General features: G+C 21.3%; 2 protein-coding genes across 2 annotated transcripts in view; both read left to right on the forward strand.

The window, feature by feature from the left end:
• Positions 1–9,295, forward strand: part of LOC122498540 (icarapin-like) — a 77,462-nt gene extending 68,167 nt beyond the window's left edge. The window contains exons 3-4 of the mRNA XM_043606313.1: positions 4,316–4,419; positions 8,695–9,295. Of these exons, the coding sequence (XP_043462248.1) occupies positions 4,316–4,419; positions 8,695–8,964 (374 nt within the window). The 3' untranslated portion in view covers positions 8,965–9,295. The remainder of the gene's footprint in view (positions 1–4,315; positions 4,420–8,694) is intronic.
• Positions 9,296–12,439: 3,144 nt separating this feature from the next.
• Positions 12,440–14,917, forward strand: LOC122498539 (protein roadkill-like). The gene is made up of 2 exons (XM_043606312.1): positions 12,440–12,718; positions 13,362–14,917. Exon 2 carries the CDS (start codon positions 13,391–13,393, stop codon positions 14,387–14,389), a length of 999 nt encoding a protein of 332 aa, XP_043462247.1. The 5' UTR covers positions 12,440–12,718; positions 13,362–13,390; the 3' UTR covers positions 14,390–14,917.
• Positions 14,918–15,134: the final 217 nt, after the last annotated feature.

Genomic DNA, 15,134 nt, shown 5'->3' on the forward strand with positions numbered 1-15,134 from the left:
ATTATCTAAAATTTTAAACGAAATTCATTTTTAAACCAATTGTTATTATTTATTAGAAAATTCTACGAGAATTTAATTATTTCAATACCAAAATAAATAATTTATTCAATAATTGAATGTTTCTTAAAATTAAATTTTTACGAAGAATTTTATTAACAACTTTTGCAAAATAATTAATTTCTTTTAAGAAATTCAATTAAAATGTTAACGAAATTTATTATATTAAAGAATTTTATAACAATTTTTGAAAATAATTGAAAACTTTTTCAAGAATTTTATTAAATTTTTTAAAAATAATTGAATTCCTGAAAATTATTTAAATAATTATTTATAAAAATAATTCAATTCATGCGAAGAGTTTTATTAAATTTTGTTAAAATAATTGAAATTTTGCCAAGAATTTTTATTATATTAAAGAATTTTATAACAATTTTTGAAAATAATTGAAAACTTTTTCAAGAATTTTATAACAATTTTTGAAAATAATTGAAAACTTTTTCAAGAATTTTATTAAATTTTTTAAAAATAATTGGATTCCTGAGAAGAGTTTTATTAAATTTTGTTAAAATAATTGAAATTTTGCCAAGAATTTTTATTATATTAAAGAATTTTATAACAATTTTTGAAAATAATTGAAAACTTTTTCAAGAATTTTATTAAATTTTTTAAAAATAATTGAATTCCTGAGAATTATTTAAATAATCATTTATGAAAATAATTCAATTCATGCGAAGAGTTTTATTAAATTTTGTTAAAATAATTGAAATTTTGCCAAGAATTTTATTAAAATTTTTCCCAATAATTGAATTTTGCTATTTATAAAAATAATTGAAAATTTCACGATCATTTTTAAAAAATTTTCAAAATAATTTAATTTCTCCCAAGTATTTTATTAATTTTCAAAAGAATTGAATTCTTATAATTAATTTTGATATTTATCAAAATAATTGAATTTTGGAAAAAAATTTCATTAAAATTCCTTAAAAGAATTGATTTTATGGGGAGAATTTTGTTGTTTATCAAGATAATTGAATTCTTTTGCAGAATTAATAAAAAAAATTTTTAAAAATAATTGATTTCCTGCGACGAATTAAAAGTTATTTATGAAAATAATTGAATTATTCCACAACGAATTTTATTCTTTTATTGAATAATTGAATGTTTCTTAAAATTTAGTTCTTTCGTCGAGTTTTAATAAAATTTTTAAGAATAATTATATTTTCAAGGAATTTATTTAAAATTGTATTAGAAATATTTGAAATTCTGCTGTGAAAATAATTGAATTCCTAAATGAAATTTTATTATTTATGAAAATAATTGAATGTTTTCGTAGAATTGTATAAAATTTGAATTTGAATATAAAAGAGTATAAAAATTTTAAATTGCTACTGCAATGGAGTTTGCACGTCGAGAGAATCGCGCGACAAAACATCGAGACATCGATGGTTGATTTCCAAGCGATTTCCTTCCTTCCTATATACATCTGCCATTACAATTCAGTCGTGCAATTTTCATATCCCTCTATATCCAGTTATTCTGAACCCTTATCGCCCCTAGCACCCATCCCTAATGAACAATTACACCCAATAAATCATGCAACCATTTCACTCTATATACTTCCGCCAACTAACGGAGAAATGTTTATAAAGACCACCTTTTTTTTTTTTTTTTTTTCTTTCTTTTTTAATTGTTTTTGTTTGCTCCCTATAAATTTTTTCCTCGCTCTTCAAAAGCAGTTTAGTAAATTATCGATCAATTCAATTTTTCCCTTACTTTAAAAATGATAATTTTTCTATTTTCTATTTTTGCTTCCTTAAAAAAATTTTTTTCCCAGAAAATTATAATTTAAACAAAAATTCTCAAATTTCAGAATAAAAAAAATTACATATTACAATTTTATATGCAATTTCCAGTCATTTTACAACAATGCTATAATTTATTATTGCCGTAAGAAAAATTAACATCCCGTTCGTGATTTAGTAATTTCTTATTCTAAACGCACAGAAAAAAATAGAGAATATTATCCTACACGTAAAATTTTCACTGACATTATTTAAAATATGAATTAAAATTAACGAGATGTCCACGCAAGGATGAAAAAAATTTCTTTTTTCGCTATGTCGAAATAGAACGAAAAATCTGAATAGCCACATGATTACAGGAGTAAAAATTGCCCTATATAATATAGATATGAATGTAAATTTTCCAAATTGCATGTATTTTAGACATAAACTGCGTTACGATTTGCAAAACTAAATTATACAAATTAAATACCAACTATACGCATATAATATCAGTAAAAATGTATTATTTATTTATATATCAGCCTTTACACTCAATAATTAATTTTTAAAAAATATCAAAAAGTAGCTTTAATACTGAAAAAAGTAGTAAAAAAAACGCTATCGAAAATTAATTCCAACGAATAAAAAAAATTTGTTTTAGTCGATTCACAAAAATTTGATTCAGTATTTCCCTGACTGTTTCCTGATTTAAAAAAAAAAATATTTATTTTCATTTTAATCCTGCTTCAAAATTTTTGAAAACTTCAATTATTTTCTCAATATTTTTATCCTAAAAAATACAATTGTATTTATTTATTTTTAAAACTAAACAAATAAAATTCAATTACTTTCATAAATAATAAAATTTTTTACAGGAATTCAATTATTTTTTATAAATACCTAATAAAACTCATCGTAGAATTTCAATTATTTTTAGTATAATTTTAATTGAATTCCTCGAAAAATGTTAAAAAAATTTTTTTGAAAGGATTTAATTATTTTCTAAAATTTTAATAATTCTTCGAAACAATTTAATTATTTTCAAAGATTTTAATCAAATTCTTGGCAAAATTTCAATTATTTTTAAAAAATTTCCTGAATTCCATGATTTTTAAATTTTAATAAAATTCTTCAAATTGTATTCAATTATTTAAAGAAAAATTTCAATAAAATTCTACGCAAACATTTAATTATTTACAGAAATATATTTTCAATTATTTACAAATTTTTTATAAATTTCTTCGCAATAATTCAATTATTTTCATAAATAATAAAATTCTTGGTAAAAATGTAATTATTTTGAATGTAATTTTAATAAAACTTCTCTAAAGATTTCAATTACTTTCAAAAATTTAAATAAAATTCTCTATAAAAATTCAATTATTTTGAAAACAATTTTATTTAAAATCTTCGAAAGACTTTGTAAGAAGTCAATTACTTTCGCACGAATAATATAATTTTTCAGCAGAATTCAATTATTTAAAAACATTTTCATAAAATTCTTCCCGATAATTCAATTATTTTTACAAATAATAAAATTCATTGCAAAATTTCAATTATTTTTGAAAATTTTAAATTCTTTTATAGAATTTAATTAAAATTGTATTGCTAATAATTTACTTCTTATAAAGATTGTATCAGAAATTTTAAAGAATAATTGAAATCTTTCAAAGAATTTCATTCAAATTTTGAAAATAATTAAATTTTATTGAGAAATTTTTTTAAATTCTATTAAAAATAATTGAATTTTTCCGAAAAAATTGTATCAAAACTTTTGAAAATATATTTTAATTTCTGCTAAAATTTTTATATATTTATATGAAAATAATTAAATTCTTGAGAAGAATTTTATTAAGTTTTTTGAAAATAATTGAATTTCTAAAATGATTTTTATTATTCAATGAAAATATTTAAATTCTTGCAAAAAATTTTATTAAAACTGAAGGTAATTGAAGATTTGTAAAGCATTTTGTTACTTTTAATTTATGCCAAGAATTTTATTAAATTTTTTTTTTTTAAATAAATGAATTTCTGCAAAGATTTTGTTTTAAATTTTTATTCAAAAAAAATACAATTGTGTTTAAAAGTAATTTTTAAAAGTAAACAAATAAAATTATTTAATAAAATTTCATTTAAATTCTTCACAGGAATTTAAAATTTTTAAATAATTGAATTCTCGTAAAAAATTTTATTATTTGGGAAAATAATTGAATTTCTATTTGATAATTATTTTTCTATACGAATTAAGTTTTTTCAAAACTAATATTATTGCTTGTGAAAATAATTGAATTCTAGCGGTAGAATTTTATAAAAAGCTTTTAAATTGATTTTTTTCGAAAAATTTTATGAAATATTTTTAATAATTCAATTCAATTGTATAGATATATTGAAAATCTAAATCATTGATTTTCGAAAAGTTTTTGAGAAATAATTGAATCGTTTTAAAGAATTTTATTACAATTTTCAGAAGCCTGATTGTATAAAAAACATTTTTCAATCATTTTTATTTATCTTTTTCTTTTTTTTTCCAGAAATGTTCCGGAAAAGAATGCAAGAATTATTTAGAAGCCAAGTTGAAGGTTTCAAACCATTGAGTGAAGTACCAAAAGGTTCAAACAGCACTTCCACCACTAAGGTGAGTCAATAAATCAATTTTACAAACTAAAATCGGGTGTTTTTTATGGACTTTTTTTCACATCATATAACTGTCAGAATCTTGACAAAAATTTATTTCAATTCAAAAAATACGAAATACCACAAGCATTTACGATTCAATGATTTTGATGGATGGAAAAAAATCCAAACATAAAAAGAAATCCTAACATTATCAATATTTCTACTATCAACGCAACACTATTGCTGTTTAAATCTAAATTAATAAAATACCAGATGTGTTAAAAATTATCATTCTTTTTAAATAAAAGAAAACGATTTTTTTATTTAAATAAAATTTAATTTTCTGGATAAAGAATTTGGTTTTCCAACTATACTTATTTCAACAATTGAGTGCTTGGATACAACAAGGGGACGTACGCTCGGCGAGCCGCTTTAAAGTCAGTCAAAGGTACCGTAAAGTGTAAAAAATGAAAATTCAAAATTTTGAATTTTGAAAACTGCCATCTTATAGGAAATAAAAATGCGCATCTTTTTTTTCTTTGAAATTTCTTTGAATAATTAATATTTTTATATGATAATGGAAAAAATGTGATTAATTTTCAATGTTAAATTTCATTGAATTTTAAAACATAAATCGTCGTATCTCCGACAAAAATGAATGAATTCTTTTGATTTTTGGTATACAAATGCATTTGGACCTATAGAAGACGACAATATCACGAAAATGTTAAAAGCAATTAATTGTTTATTGATTTTTAATTGTTAATACTGACCGGTCAAAAATAATTTTTTCTTATCTTTGGCTGCAAAAAGTATGCGGGGAACTTTAAAATTCAAACAACTTCCAGTGAGACATTTGTTTATTACGATGTAAAGAAGTTTTCTGTAAAATTGCAGAAAGATTAGTTTTATATTTACAGAAATACAATAGTTTTAAGAAAAATGCTCGCGCCTCCAACGATCCCTACCGCACAGATTTTAAGGTTAGTTACACGGTAAAGTTTTATTTATGTATAAATATATGTGTGTAATATTTGCATTGAATTATTTATTAACTATTACATACTATACAACATAGGTATACACTTGTTTAATAATTTTGTAAAATATTATGTGTATGAATATAAATATTACAAATAATTCTAGCAATATTTAATTAAATTAAGATTAATATCTGTGTTAAAAGAAATGTTTTTATTTTAAACATTATTAAATTTATAAAACGTTTTTAGATGTTAATATTATTGTTTAAAAACTAGGAAAAATTTTTATTTTAAACAATTTTTGACAATTGTGATATTTTGAACTATTATATTTTAATAGATATTATTAGATTATACTAGATTCAACATAGTATGTAATTAAAAAGGACATTAAGTGTTGTTGCAGCATATTGAGTAATAGTTTTAATACATTATAGAGTCGATAAAAATTGAGTTGTAAATAAACGATATACTAACAAAAATAAATATCAGAAATAATCTTAATTTAATTAAATATTGCTAGAATTATTTGTAATATTTATATTCATACACATAATATTTTACAAAATTATTAAACAAGTGTATACCTATGTTGTATAGTATGTAATAGTTAATAAATAATTCAATGCAAATATTACACACATATATTTATACATAAATAAAACTTTACCGTGTAACTAACCTTAAAATCTGTGCGGTAGGGATCGTTGGCGGCGCGAGCATTTTTCTTAAAACTATTGTATTTCTGTAAATATAAAACTAATCTTTCTGCAATTTTACAGAAAACTTCTTCACATCGTAATAAACAAATGTCTCACTGGAAGTTGTTTGAATTTTAAAGTTCCCCGCATACTTTTTGCAGCCAAAGATAAGAAAAAATTATTTTTGACCGGTCAGTATTAACAATTAAAAATCAATAAACAATTAATTGCTTTTAACATTTTCGTGATATTGTCGTCTTCTATAGGTCCAAATGCATTTGTATACCAAAAATCAAAAGAATTCATTCATTTTTGTCGGAGATACGACGATTTATGTTTTAAAATTCAATGAAATTTAACATTGAAAATTAATCACATTTTTTCCATTATCATATAAAAATATTAATTATTCAAAGAAATTTCAAAGAAAAAAAAGATGCGCATTTTTATTTCCTATAAGATGGCAGTTTTCAAAATTCAAAATTTTGAATTTTCATTTTTTACACTTTACGGTACCTTTGACTGACTTTAAAGCGGCTCGCCGAGCGTACGTCCCCTTGTTGTATCCAAGCACTCAATTAAAAGTTGCATTTGAATAAAAATTACAATTTTTTGTCAATGAGAAATATTTGTTAAATATTAGGTAATGTCACTAAAATTGTTTCTTATTGACAAAAAATTATAATTTTACCTAAATTTTAATTGTTTAAAATGTTCAAAATTTACTTTTTTATGCTTACACTAATCTCATAAAGAATTTTATCAACAAATATTTAGATAATAAAATTAAATTCTGTTGACGAATTTTAATAAAAATTTTAAGAATTAATTTTTCGAGAAATGGATTAATATTTTATATTAAAAATAATTGAAATTCTGCAATGAGATTTATTATTTAGGAAATAAATTTCATTCCTAAAAAGAATTTTATTATTTATGACAATAATTAAATTCCTAAAAAAAATTTATTTCTTATGAAAATAATTAAATTATTGCGAAGAAATTTATAAAAATTTTCTAAAAAATTGAATTCATGTGGAATTTTTATTATTTTTTAAAATAATTGAATGTTTGGGTAGAATTTTATTAAATTTTTTTTAAATAATCAAATTATTTTCAAAAATTTTATTAAAATAGTAGATGTATTAAAAATCATTAAATTCAAGAAAATTTGTGAAAATAATTGAAATTATGACGAGAATTTTATATTAAAATATTTGAAAATAATTAAATTCCTATAAAAAGAATTATTTACAAAATAATAATTGACTTATTGCGAAGAAATTTATTTAAAAATTTCTAAATAATTGAATTGCAGTGAAATTTTTATTATTTTTGAAAACAATAAAATTTTGGAGAAGAATTTTATTGTTTATAAAGATAATTGAAATTCCGACGATAATTTTTAAAAAAATTTTAGACAAAATTGAATTTCTACAAAGATTTTTATTATTTATGAAAATAATAGAATTCCCAAAAAAAAATTTATTATTTTTGAAAATAATTAAATGTTTACAATTTTATTAAAATTTTTCAAAATAATTGAATTTTGGAGGAGAATTTTATTATTTACAAAGATAATTGAAATTTTGACCAGAATTAAAAAAAAATTTGTTAACATATTTAAATATTTGCGTAGAATTTTATTAAAATTTTTGAAAATAATTGAATTTTGGAGAATTACTTTTTTCGATGAATTCGATTAAAATTGTTTTAAAAATATTTCAAATTCTGCAATGAGTTTTCTTACTTATGAAAATTAGTTAAATTCCTAAAAGAAGTCTTATTGTTTATAAAAATAATTGAATCTCTGAAAAAAACTTTAATACTTTTGAAAATAATTGAATTATTGCGAAGAAATATTTTTAAAATTTGTAAAGAATTGAATTCCTGTAAAATTTTTATTATTTATGAAATTATTTAAATGTTTGCGTAGAATTTTATTAACATTTTTTTAAATAATTGAATTTTTTTGGAAAATTTTATTAAATCAACTATTTTTAATAATAAATTCAATATATATTAAAAAATTTCACTAATTTTTGAAAATAATTAAATGTTTGCGTAGAAATCTATTGAAATTTTTAGAAAATAATTGAATGCTTTTAGAAAATTTTATTAAAATAAAGTAGATATTGAAAATCATTCAATTCAGGAAAATTTTTGAAAATAATTGAAATTTTGCCAAGAATTTTTTTTAAGTTTTTAAAAATAATTGAATTTCGAAAAAGAATTTTATTATTAATAAAGATAATTGAAATTTTTTCGAGAATTTTTAAAAATTTTAGAGCATAATTTAATTTCTGCAATCATTTGTAACTTTTTAAAAATTCAATTCTTTTTGGGGGGTTTTTAACTAGAATTCTTCTATAAATCCATTATTTTTAATAAATCAATTAAAAATAAATTAAAAAATTCAACTAATTTCAAGAAGAATTTGAATTAATAAAATTTTTCCAAAAATCTAAATTCATTAAAATTTCTAATTAAACTCAAATCGTAAAAAAGTACATAGTAAATAGTACAAATTTTAGTAACATTGTTAATAATCGAAATTTACAGAATATATAAAATTTTGCCGATTAATCGAAAAACTAATTCTTTTTTCAGGTCATTAATGGTCACGTTGTGACCGTCAACGACACAACCTATTCTGACGGTGACGAAAATAGCGGCTCTGTGTTCCGTTTTCGAGTAGTCGAAATTAAGCCCCAAAACGATACCCTTGAGATTGGTGGCAATGCGGATACGGAACCAATTACCTCATCACCATCTAATGCTGGGAAAAAAGCCGAAAGTACGACACCTGATCGCAGCGTTGAAACCGTTGAAGATTTAAACGATAATGTAATTCCAAAGGCAGAAGTGGAGATTATTTAATAGAAAAAAAAAAAATATGTAAATCTATCTCAATTCGATCGAGAGATAAATCTCCTCTGTGACAATATCAAATATAGATTAAGAATAAATCGACTTTTATATTATTATACATATATATAAATCTATTTTATAATACTGCGTCTTAAATATGAATTGAAACACGAGAATTGATGCCTGATAATCTACCTCGTGGTAGTGATACACAAACCATTTAATGTCTCTTTATAATTATTATTACATTCCTGTTATAAATTATTATAGAATTCTGTAGTATTTACAATAGCGAGAAAATTAATTTTACCTCTAAGAAAATAAAGATTGTATAAATAAATACTGTCTCCTTTTTTTCATTATTAATACTCGCAAAAATTTAACCATCAAAGGAGAATTAAATTTCTAATTTAGAAAAATGTTAATAAATTTTTAAAAAAGTGAAAATTTTTCCCTGCAATATTTATCACGGATCACAGATTTTTCCCTGCAATATTTATAGGTGAAAAGGGGGATTTTAATTTTTAAAATGGGGAAACTTTATTATTCTTTAAGTAAAGGATTTTTTTTGAAAAAATTTTAATAAAATTTTCAAGAATAACTTCCTTTTTCTAAAGAATTCGTTTAAAATTGTATAAAAAATAATTGAGATTCTAATTTTCATAAATAAATAAATAAATTATAAATATTTATAAAAATAGATAAATTTATAAACGCGGTATTCCATTTATTATTATTTTGTAAATTAAAAAATTTTATATTTTTAAGAATAAACATCAATTTTTGAAATGATTACAGATTGAAAATTTAAAGAATTCACTTTATTAAGCAGACAATTAAATATTATTATTTACTATTTTTCAAAAATTCAATTGTTTTCATAAATAAGAAAATTTTTCCCAAGAATTAAAATATTATCATAAATAAAAATATTCTTTAAAGAAATTCAATATTAATTGCATAAATAATACAATTTTTCGGAGGAATATAATTATTTACAATATAAAATTTTTATAAAATTTCAGGAAATAATACAATTATTTTTAAAATATTATTTAAATTCAATTATTTTCAAAAGTTTTAATAAAAATCCAATTATTTTCAAAAATTTTGATAAACTTCTTCGAAATAATTTCAAATTTTTAATGTATATTGAATTAATTATTAAAAATAATTGATTTATTTATAGAAGAATTGTAGTTAAAAGTCCAAAAAAAAAGAAGTGAATTTTGAAGAAGTTACAAATTATTGCAGAAATTTAATTATTTTCAAAAGTAATAAAATTCTTTAGGGGAAATTCAATTATTTTCGAAAATTTCCCTCAACTCAATGATTTTCAATATCTATTATTTTAATAAAATTTTCCAAAAGAATTCAATTATATTTAAAAAAATTCTAATAAAATTCTACAACATTTAATTAATTTCATTACCAATAAAAACTCCACAGGAATTCAACTATTTAGAAAATTTGTATAAATTTCTTCGCAATAATTCAATTATTATTTTTATAAATAATAAAATTTGTTTAAAGTGATTCAATTATTTTTTGTAAATAATAAAATTTTTTTTTAATACAATTTTAATCGAATTCCTTGAGAAATGTATTTTTCCAAAATTCAATTATTATTTTCGAAAATTTCTACGCAAACATTCAATTATGTTCAAATATTTTTTTAAATTCTGGTCAAAATTTCTAATTACTTTATAAATAATAAAATTCTTCTCCAAAATCCAATTATTTTTAAAAATAATAAAATTCTTTTTGGGAATTCAATTATCTTCATAAATAATAAAATTCTTTTCAGAAATTTAATTATTTTCAATACAATTTTAATAAAATTTTTAGAAAGAATACAATTATTTTAAAAATATTATTTAAATTCAATTATTTTCAAGAGTTTTAATGAAAATACAATTATTATCAACAATTATTCTGATAAACCTCTTCAAAACAATTTCAAATTTTGTAAATTGTAAAATTCTTGGCAAGAATTCAATTATTTTTATAAATATAATAAAATTCTTTTATTTTTTTTAAAATATTTATTTTAGTAAAATTTCTCTAACAGATTCAATTATTTTTCGAAATTGTAATTAAATTCTTTTATACAATTTAATTGTTCTTAAAAGTTATTGATAAAATTCTTTGTAAGTTCCAATTATTTTTAAAATTTTCAATTAAAATTATTTTAAAAATAATTATTTTTACGAAATTTAATGAAATTTTTAAAAAAAATGTACCTAATTATTAGGTACATTTTTTAAAAAATTTACCTAATAATTAGGTACATTTTTTTTTTAAATTTCATTAAATTTCGTAAAAATAATTATTTTTAAATAGTTATTATTTACAAAAACGAAGAAAGGGACCTAAGAAGCAAAATTTTTAGGTTATGTTTGTGATTTTATTCATTTTATTACTTAATTTAGTACTTTTAATTTAGAAAAATTAAGTAATTAATTAAATCAATATAATTAATTAGTGAAAGTACTTAATATTGTTGATGTACCTCGAACAATGACAAACATAACCTAAAAGTTTTTCCTAAACAAAAAATCGAAAAAGGAGATGATAAGCACGATTTTGCATATTTTTATTAATTTGCTATGATAAAAATGAGAAAAAGAGGTCAAACTGTGATCCCTGTGATAAAAAATTAATAAATAATCGAAGAATTAATAAATTTTACAAAAATCGACTCACCGGTCGGCGATCTCCCACGTTGAAATGATAGAATTCTTCATCGTCCTCGAAGATTTCCAACTCTTTGTTGCACATTTGCGTCAGACTGTCCGATCGTTTCAGAAAAGAATCTCCACAATACACTTGTTTCACATAAGAAAATTCTACCCTTTTACCTGTAAATTAAAAAGAATAATTCATTTTCAACTGAGAAGAAACTAAACTTTATAAAGAAAATCAAGAGAATTAATTCCGTTTCTCAAGAAAAATTGTACCTTTGCGTACCGGGGCATTCAAGAAAGTAATTCATTCTCAGCTGAGAAAAAACTAAAAATTGTGTAACTATAATTTATCGTTTCTTCTTCTAATTTCACTCTAAACTGTCAAGCACTATTATTTAAATAAATAAACTAATAAACAAACGTTGTAACTGTAAACTTGTCAACAAGAAGACTAGAGACTTGTTTGTCAACTACTAACAGGGGTGGGTCGGTAGGTAAGGCAGAGTAGATAAGGTAGTGTAGGTAAGGTAGGTTACCATTTTACCCGTACTTATCTCCTTTACATTTATTAATTTATTAATTATTAATTATTAATTAACAAATTAGTCTAAAGATTAGTCTTTTACATTTCAGAATGAACATTCACACCTGGTTACACTTTTTTTAAAATTATTTCACCTGTTTTACCTATAACTAAAACGATTTCAATTAAATTATTCAAATTACGCGCCAGTTGCCAATACTGCCATCTGACGACAGCGACAGGAAGTTTTTCCTAATTTTTCGTCTTCCGCTTCTACGCACATGTCACAATTCACAATTTCTCTCTTGTATTCACAAGTTTATTTATTTATCTTTCTTTTCTTCAATTTCTCAATAAATCAAGTATAGAGATTATTGAATTTACATGAATAATTTGACTCCACTACTGATGAAAAATGCCAATAAATGTTGAAATGTAGAATTAAACACTATCGCTTTATATGAAAGTATAACTTTAATTCTCAAGATCGAGAAGTTATCAAGCCACGTGAATTATCAACAAAATCCATACCATTCGGAATTTCGAAAAATAAGTAAGTTTTAATAAAATACAATTACACATTAATAAATTGAAAAAATGTACTAGCAAAATTTCATATTTATTTTCTGTCAATTTATCAAATTATATTATTAATTACCAAGTAATATAATAATTGACATAATCTGTCTTCTTAAAGTTTTGTAATTCAAAGATCCTAAAAAAAATAATTGCAATTTTTATAAATAATTAAGTTTCAAAAGGTTCTTCATAAAAATTAGAATGAAATTTTAATTACTGTCGAAAAATAAATAAGAAGTTTTTAACTTTTTGTTTAACAAAAAGTATTGAAGTTTTGAATAATTTAATTTAGAAATTCCGAAAAAATTTGTTTCTTGCAAAATTTAATTAATTTTTTTTTAAAAATAATTCTATTTCAAAAAAAAATTTTTAAATAATTGAAATAATTGAAAATTTTGTCAAATTTCATTGAAATAAATTTAATATTAATAAATATTTTACATTCAAGTTTCTGTTAGAAATATCTTGGCGATTTCTATACGAGTTATTCAAATAATTAAATTTAAAGAAAAATAGTTAAAATAATGAAATTTTTAAAAACCTGAAGAATTTCCATTAAATTTCAAAAAGCAAATTTTTTTAAAGCAACACTAATTAAATGTAATTTCAAATTGCAGGGAATTATTCGTTTTAAAAAAAAAAAGAAATGGATACAAGCGTAACAACAACGGAAAGCGAAAAATCAGGAGAAGAATCACTTCACGAATCGCTTGGAGTTACAAATTTCAGTTGGATTGTAAAAAATTACGACAATGTTATTTCTTCTGATGGAGTAATTACTTCAAATGTATTCCCAGTGGAGGGCACTCCAAGTTTGAAGTGTACCATTCAAATCGACAAAATAGACAGTTCTTATTGTTCATCGCGAATAAAAGCAGGCGATTATGTCCACTTTCAAATATTCAACGTCCAGTCGGAATCACATTTTTCAGAGAAAATTTTCAAAATAAAACTAGCACTGGGAATAGTTCGCAAGAAAAAACTCTACTTCAAAAATAGATGCGCAATTTCAAGATTTAAATATTTTATCGACGAAAATGAAATAAGAAAAATCCTCACAAACAACGATTGTCTACATTTAAATCTACAAATTAAACAATTGAGCACTGCGAAAAAATCAACAATCGAAAATAATTTCCAATCATTCTTTCTCAATGACACACTGAGTGATGTGACATTTAATGTCGAAAATACAAATTTTCCAGCTCACAAAATTGTCCTTGCGTCAATGAGTCCTGTTTTCGAGAAAATGTTCGCTCATCAAATGAAGGAAAATATTACAAATATTGTCGTAATTGAGGAAATTGATCCCGAAGTTTTTAAGGAAATGCTACGTTTTATTTACACCGGAAAAATCGAGAATTCAAAGCAAGTTGCCTTTCGTCTTCACGAATTGGCCGACAAGTACGATGTCAAAAAATTGCGAATCATTTGTGAACAATATTTGGAAAATTATTTAACAGTAAAGAATGCAATTGCAGTTCTACAACTTGCCGATAGTCACAATTCGGTGAATTTGAAGAAAAAAAGCATTAATTTCATTCAAAAGAATTTTAATGAAATTGGAACAATGGACGCTTTTAAAAACGTAAAACAAGAATTATTGTTGGAATTACTCTTCGCCATGAATTCTCAAAATTTATGAGCATCGAAATCGTAATTTTACGCATTTGACAATCAAGAGATACTTTTTTTTTCAATGAAAGTAGAAAAAAGACTAATTTTAATTTCTACTACCGAATTATGTCTTTAATTTTTAATACTCAGTTTTGTGTTTTATTCTAGAATTTTCGTTCAATTGTTAATGAAAATATTGTTAATTATTTTATCAAATTTGTGATAATTTATTATTAAGAAAATGTTAAAAATATAATTTTTAAGCGTGAACAATGTTGAAGTATTTGAAATATTTCAAATAGATTCTAAAAAGAAAATTTCTCCAGACAAAGAAATTCTATAGATAAAGTTTAAATTGTTATATTTTAAATGTAACAAATAAAAATAAATTCTGTCCAAAAATGTAAAATTTTTAAAAAGTTTGTCAAATTTAACTTATAATTTTTCGGAGAATTTTTTATTTTTTTTAAACGTTACAAACAGTCGAATCGGTTAAAACTATTGTCGACGAAAAAATTTAATTTTGTAAACACCGAATTAAGAATTGTATTTTTGTATTTAAAATATAATTTCCTATTTTATAATTGCCTTTTTTTCTAAATTAATTAATGTATTGAAAATCATCGAATTGTTGCAAAGAATTTTATCAAAAAATTTAATAATAATTGAATTCCTTCAAAGAATTTTATTAGTTAGGAAAACAATTAAATTCTCAAGAAGAATTTTGTTAAAATTTATAAAAATTTTAATTAAAATTTTTTAAAATAATTGAA

The sequence above is a fragment of the Leptopilina heterotoma genome, unplaced genomic scaffold (genome assembly GCF_015476425.1).
Source record: "Leptopilina heterotoma isolate Lh14 unplaced genomic scaffold, ASM1547642v1 Lhet_152, whole genome shotgun sequence".
Classification (NCBI taxonomy): Eukaryota; Metazoa; Arthropoda; class Insecta; order Hymenoptera; family Figitidae; genus Leptopilina; species Leptopilina heterotoma.

Bases quoted from the DNA above. Each gene is read 5' to 3' on its own strand.
- LOC122498539 (XM_043606312.1), top strand. From the start codon at position 13,391: ATGGATACAAGCGTAACAACAACGGAAAGCGAAAAATCAGGAGAAGAA.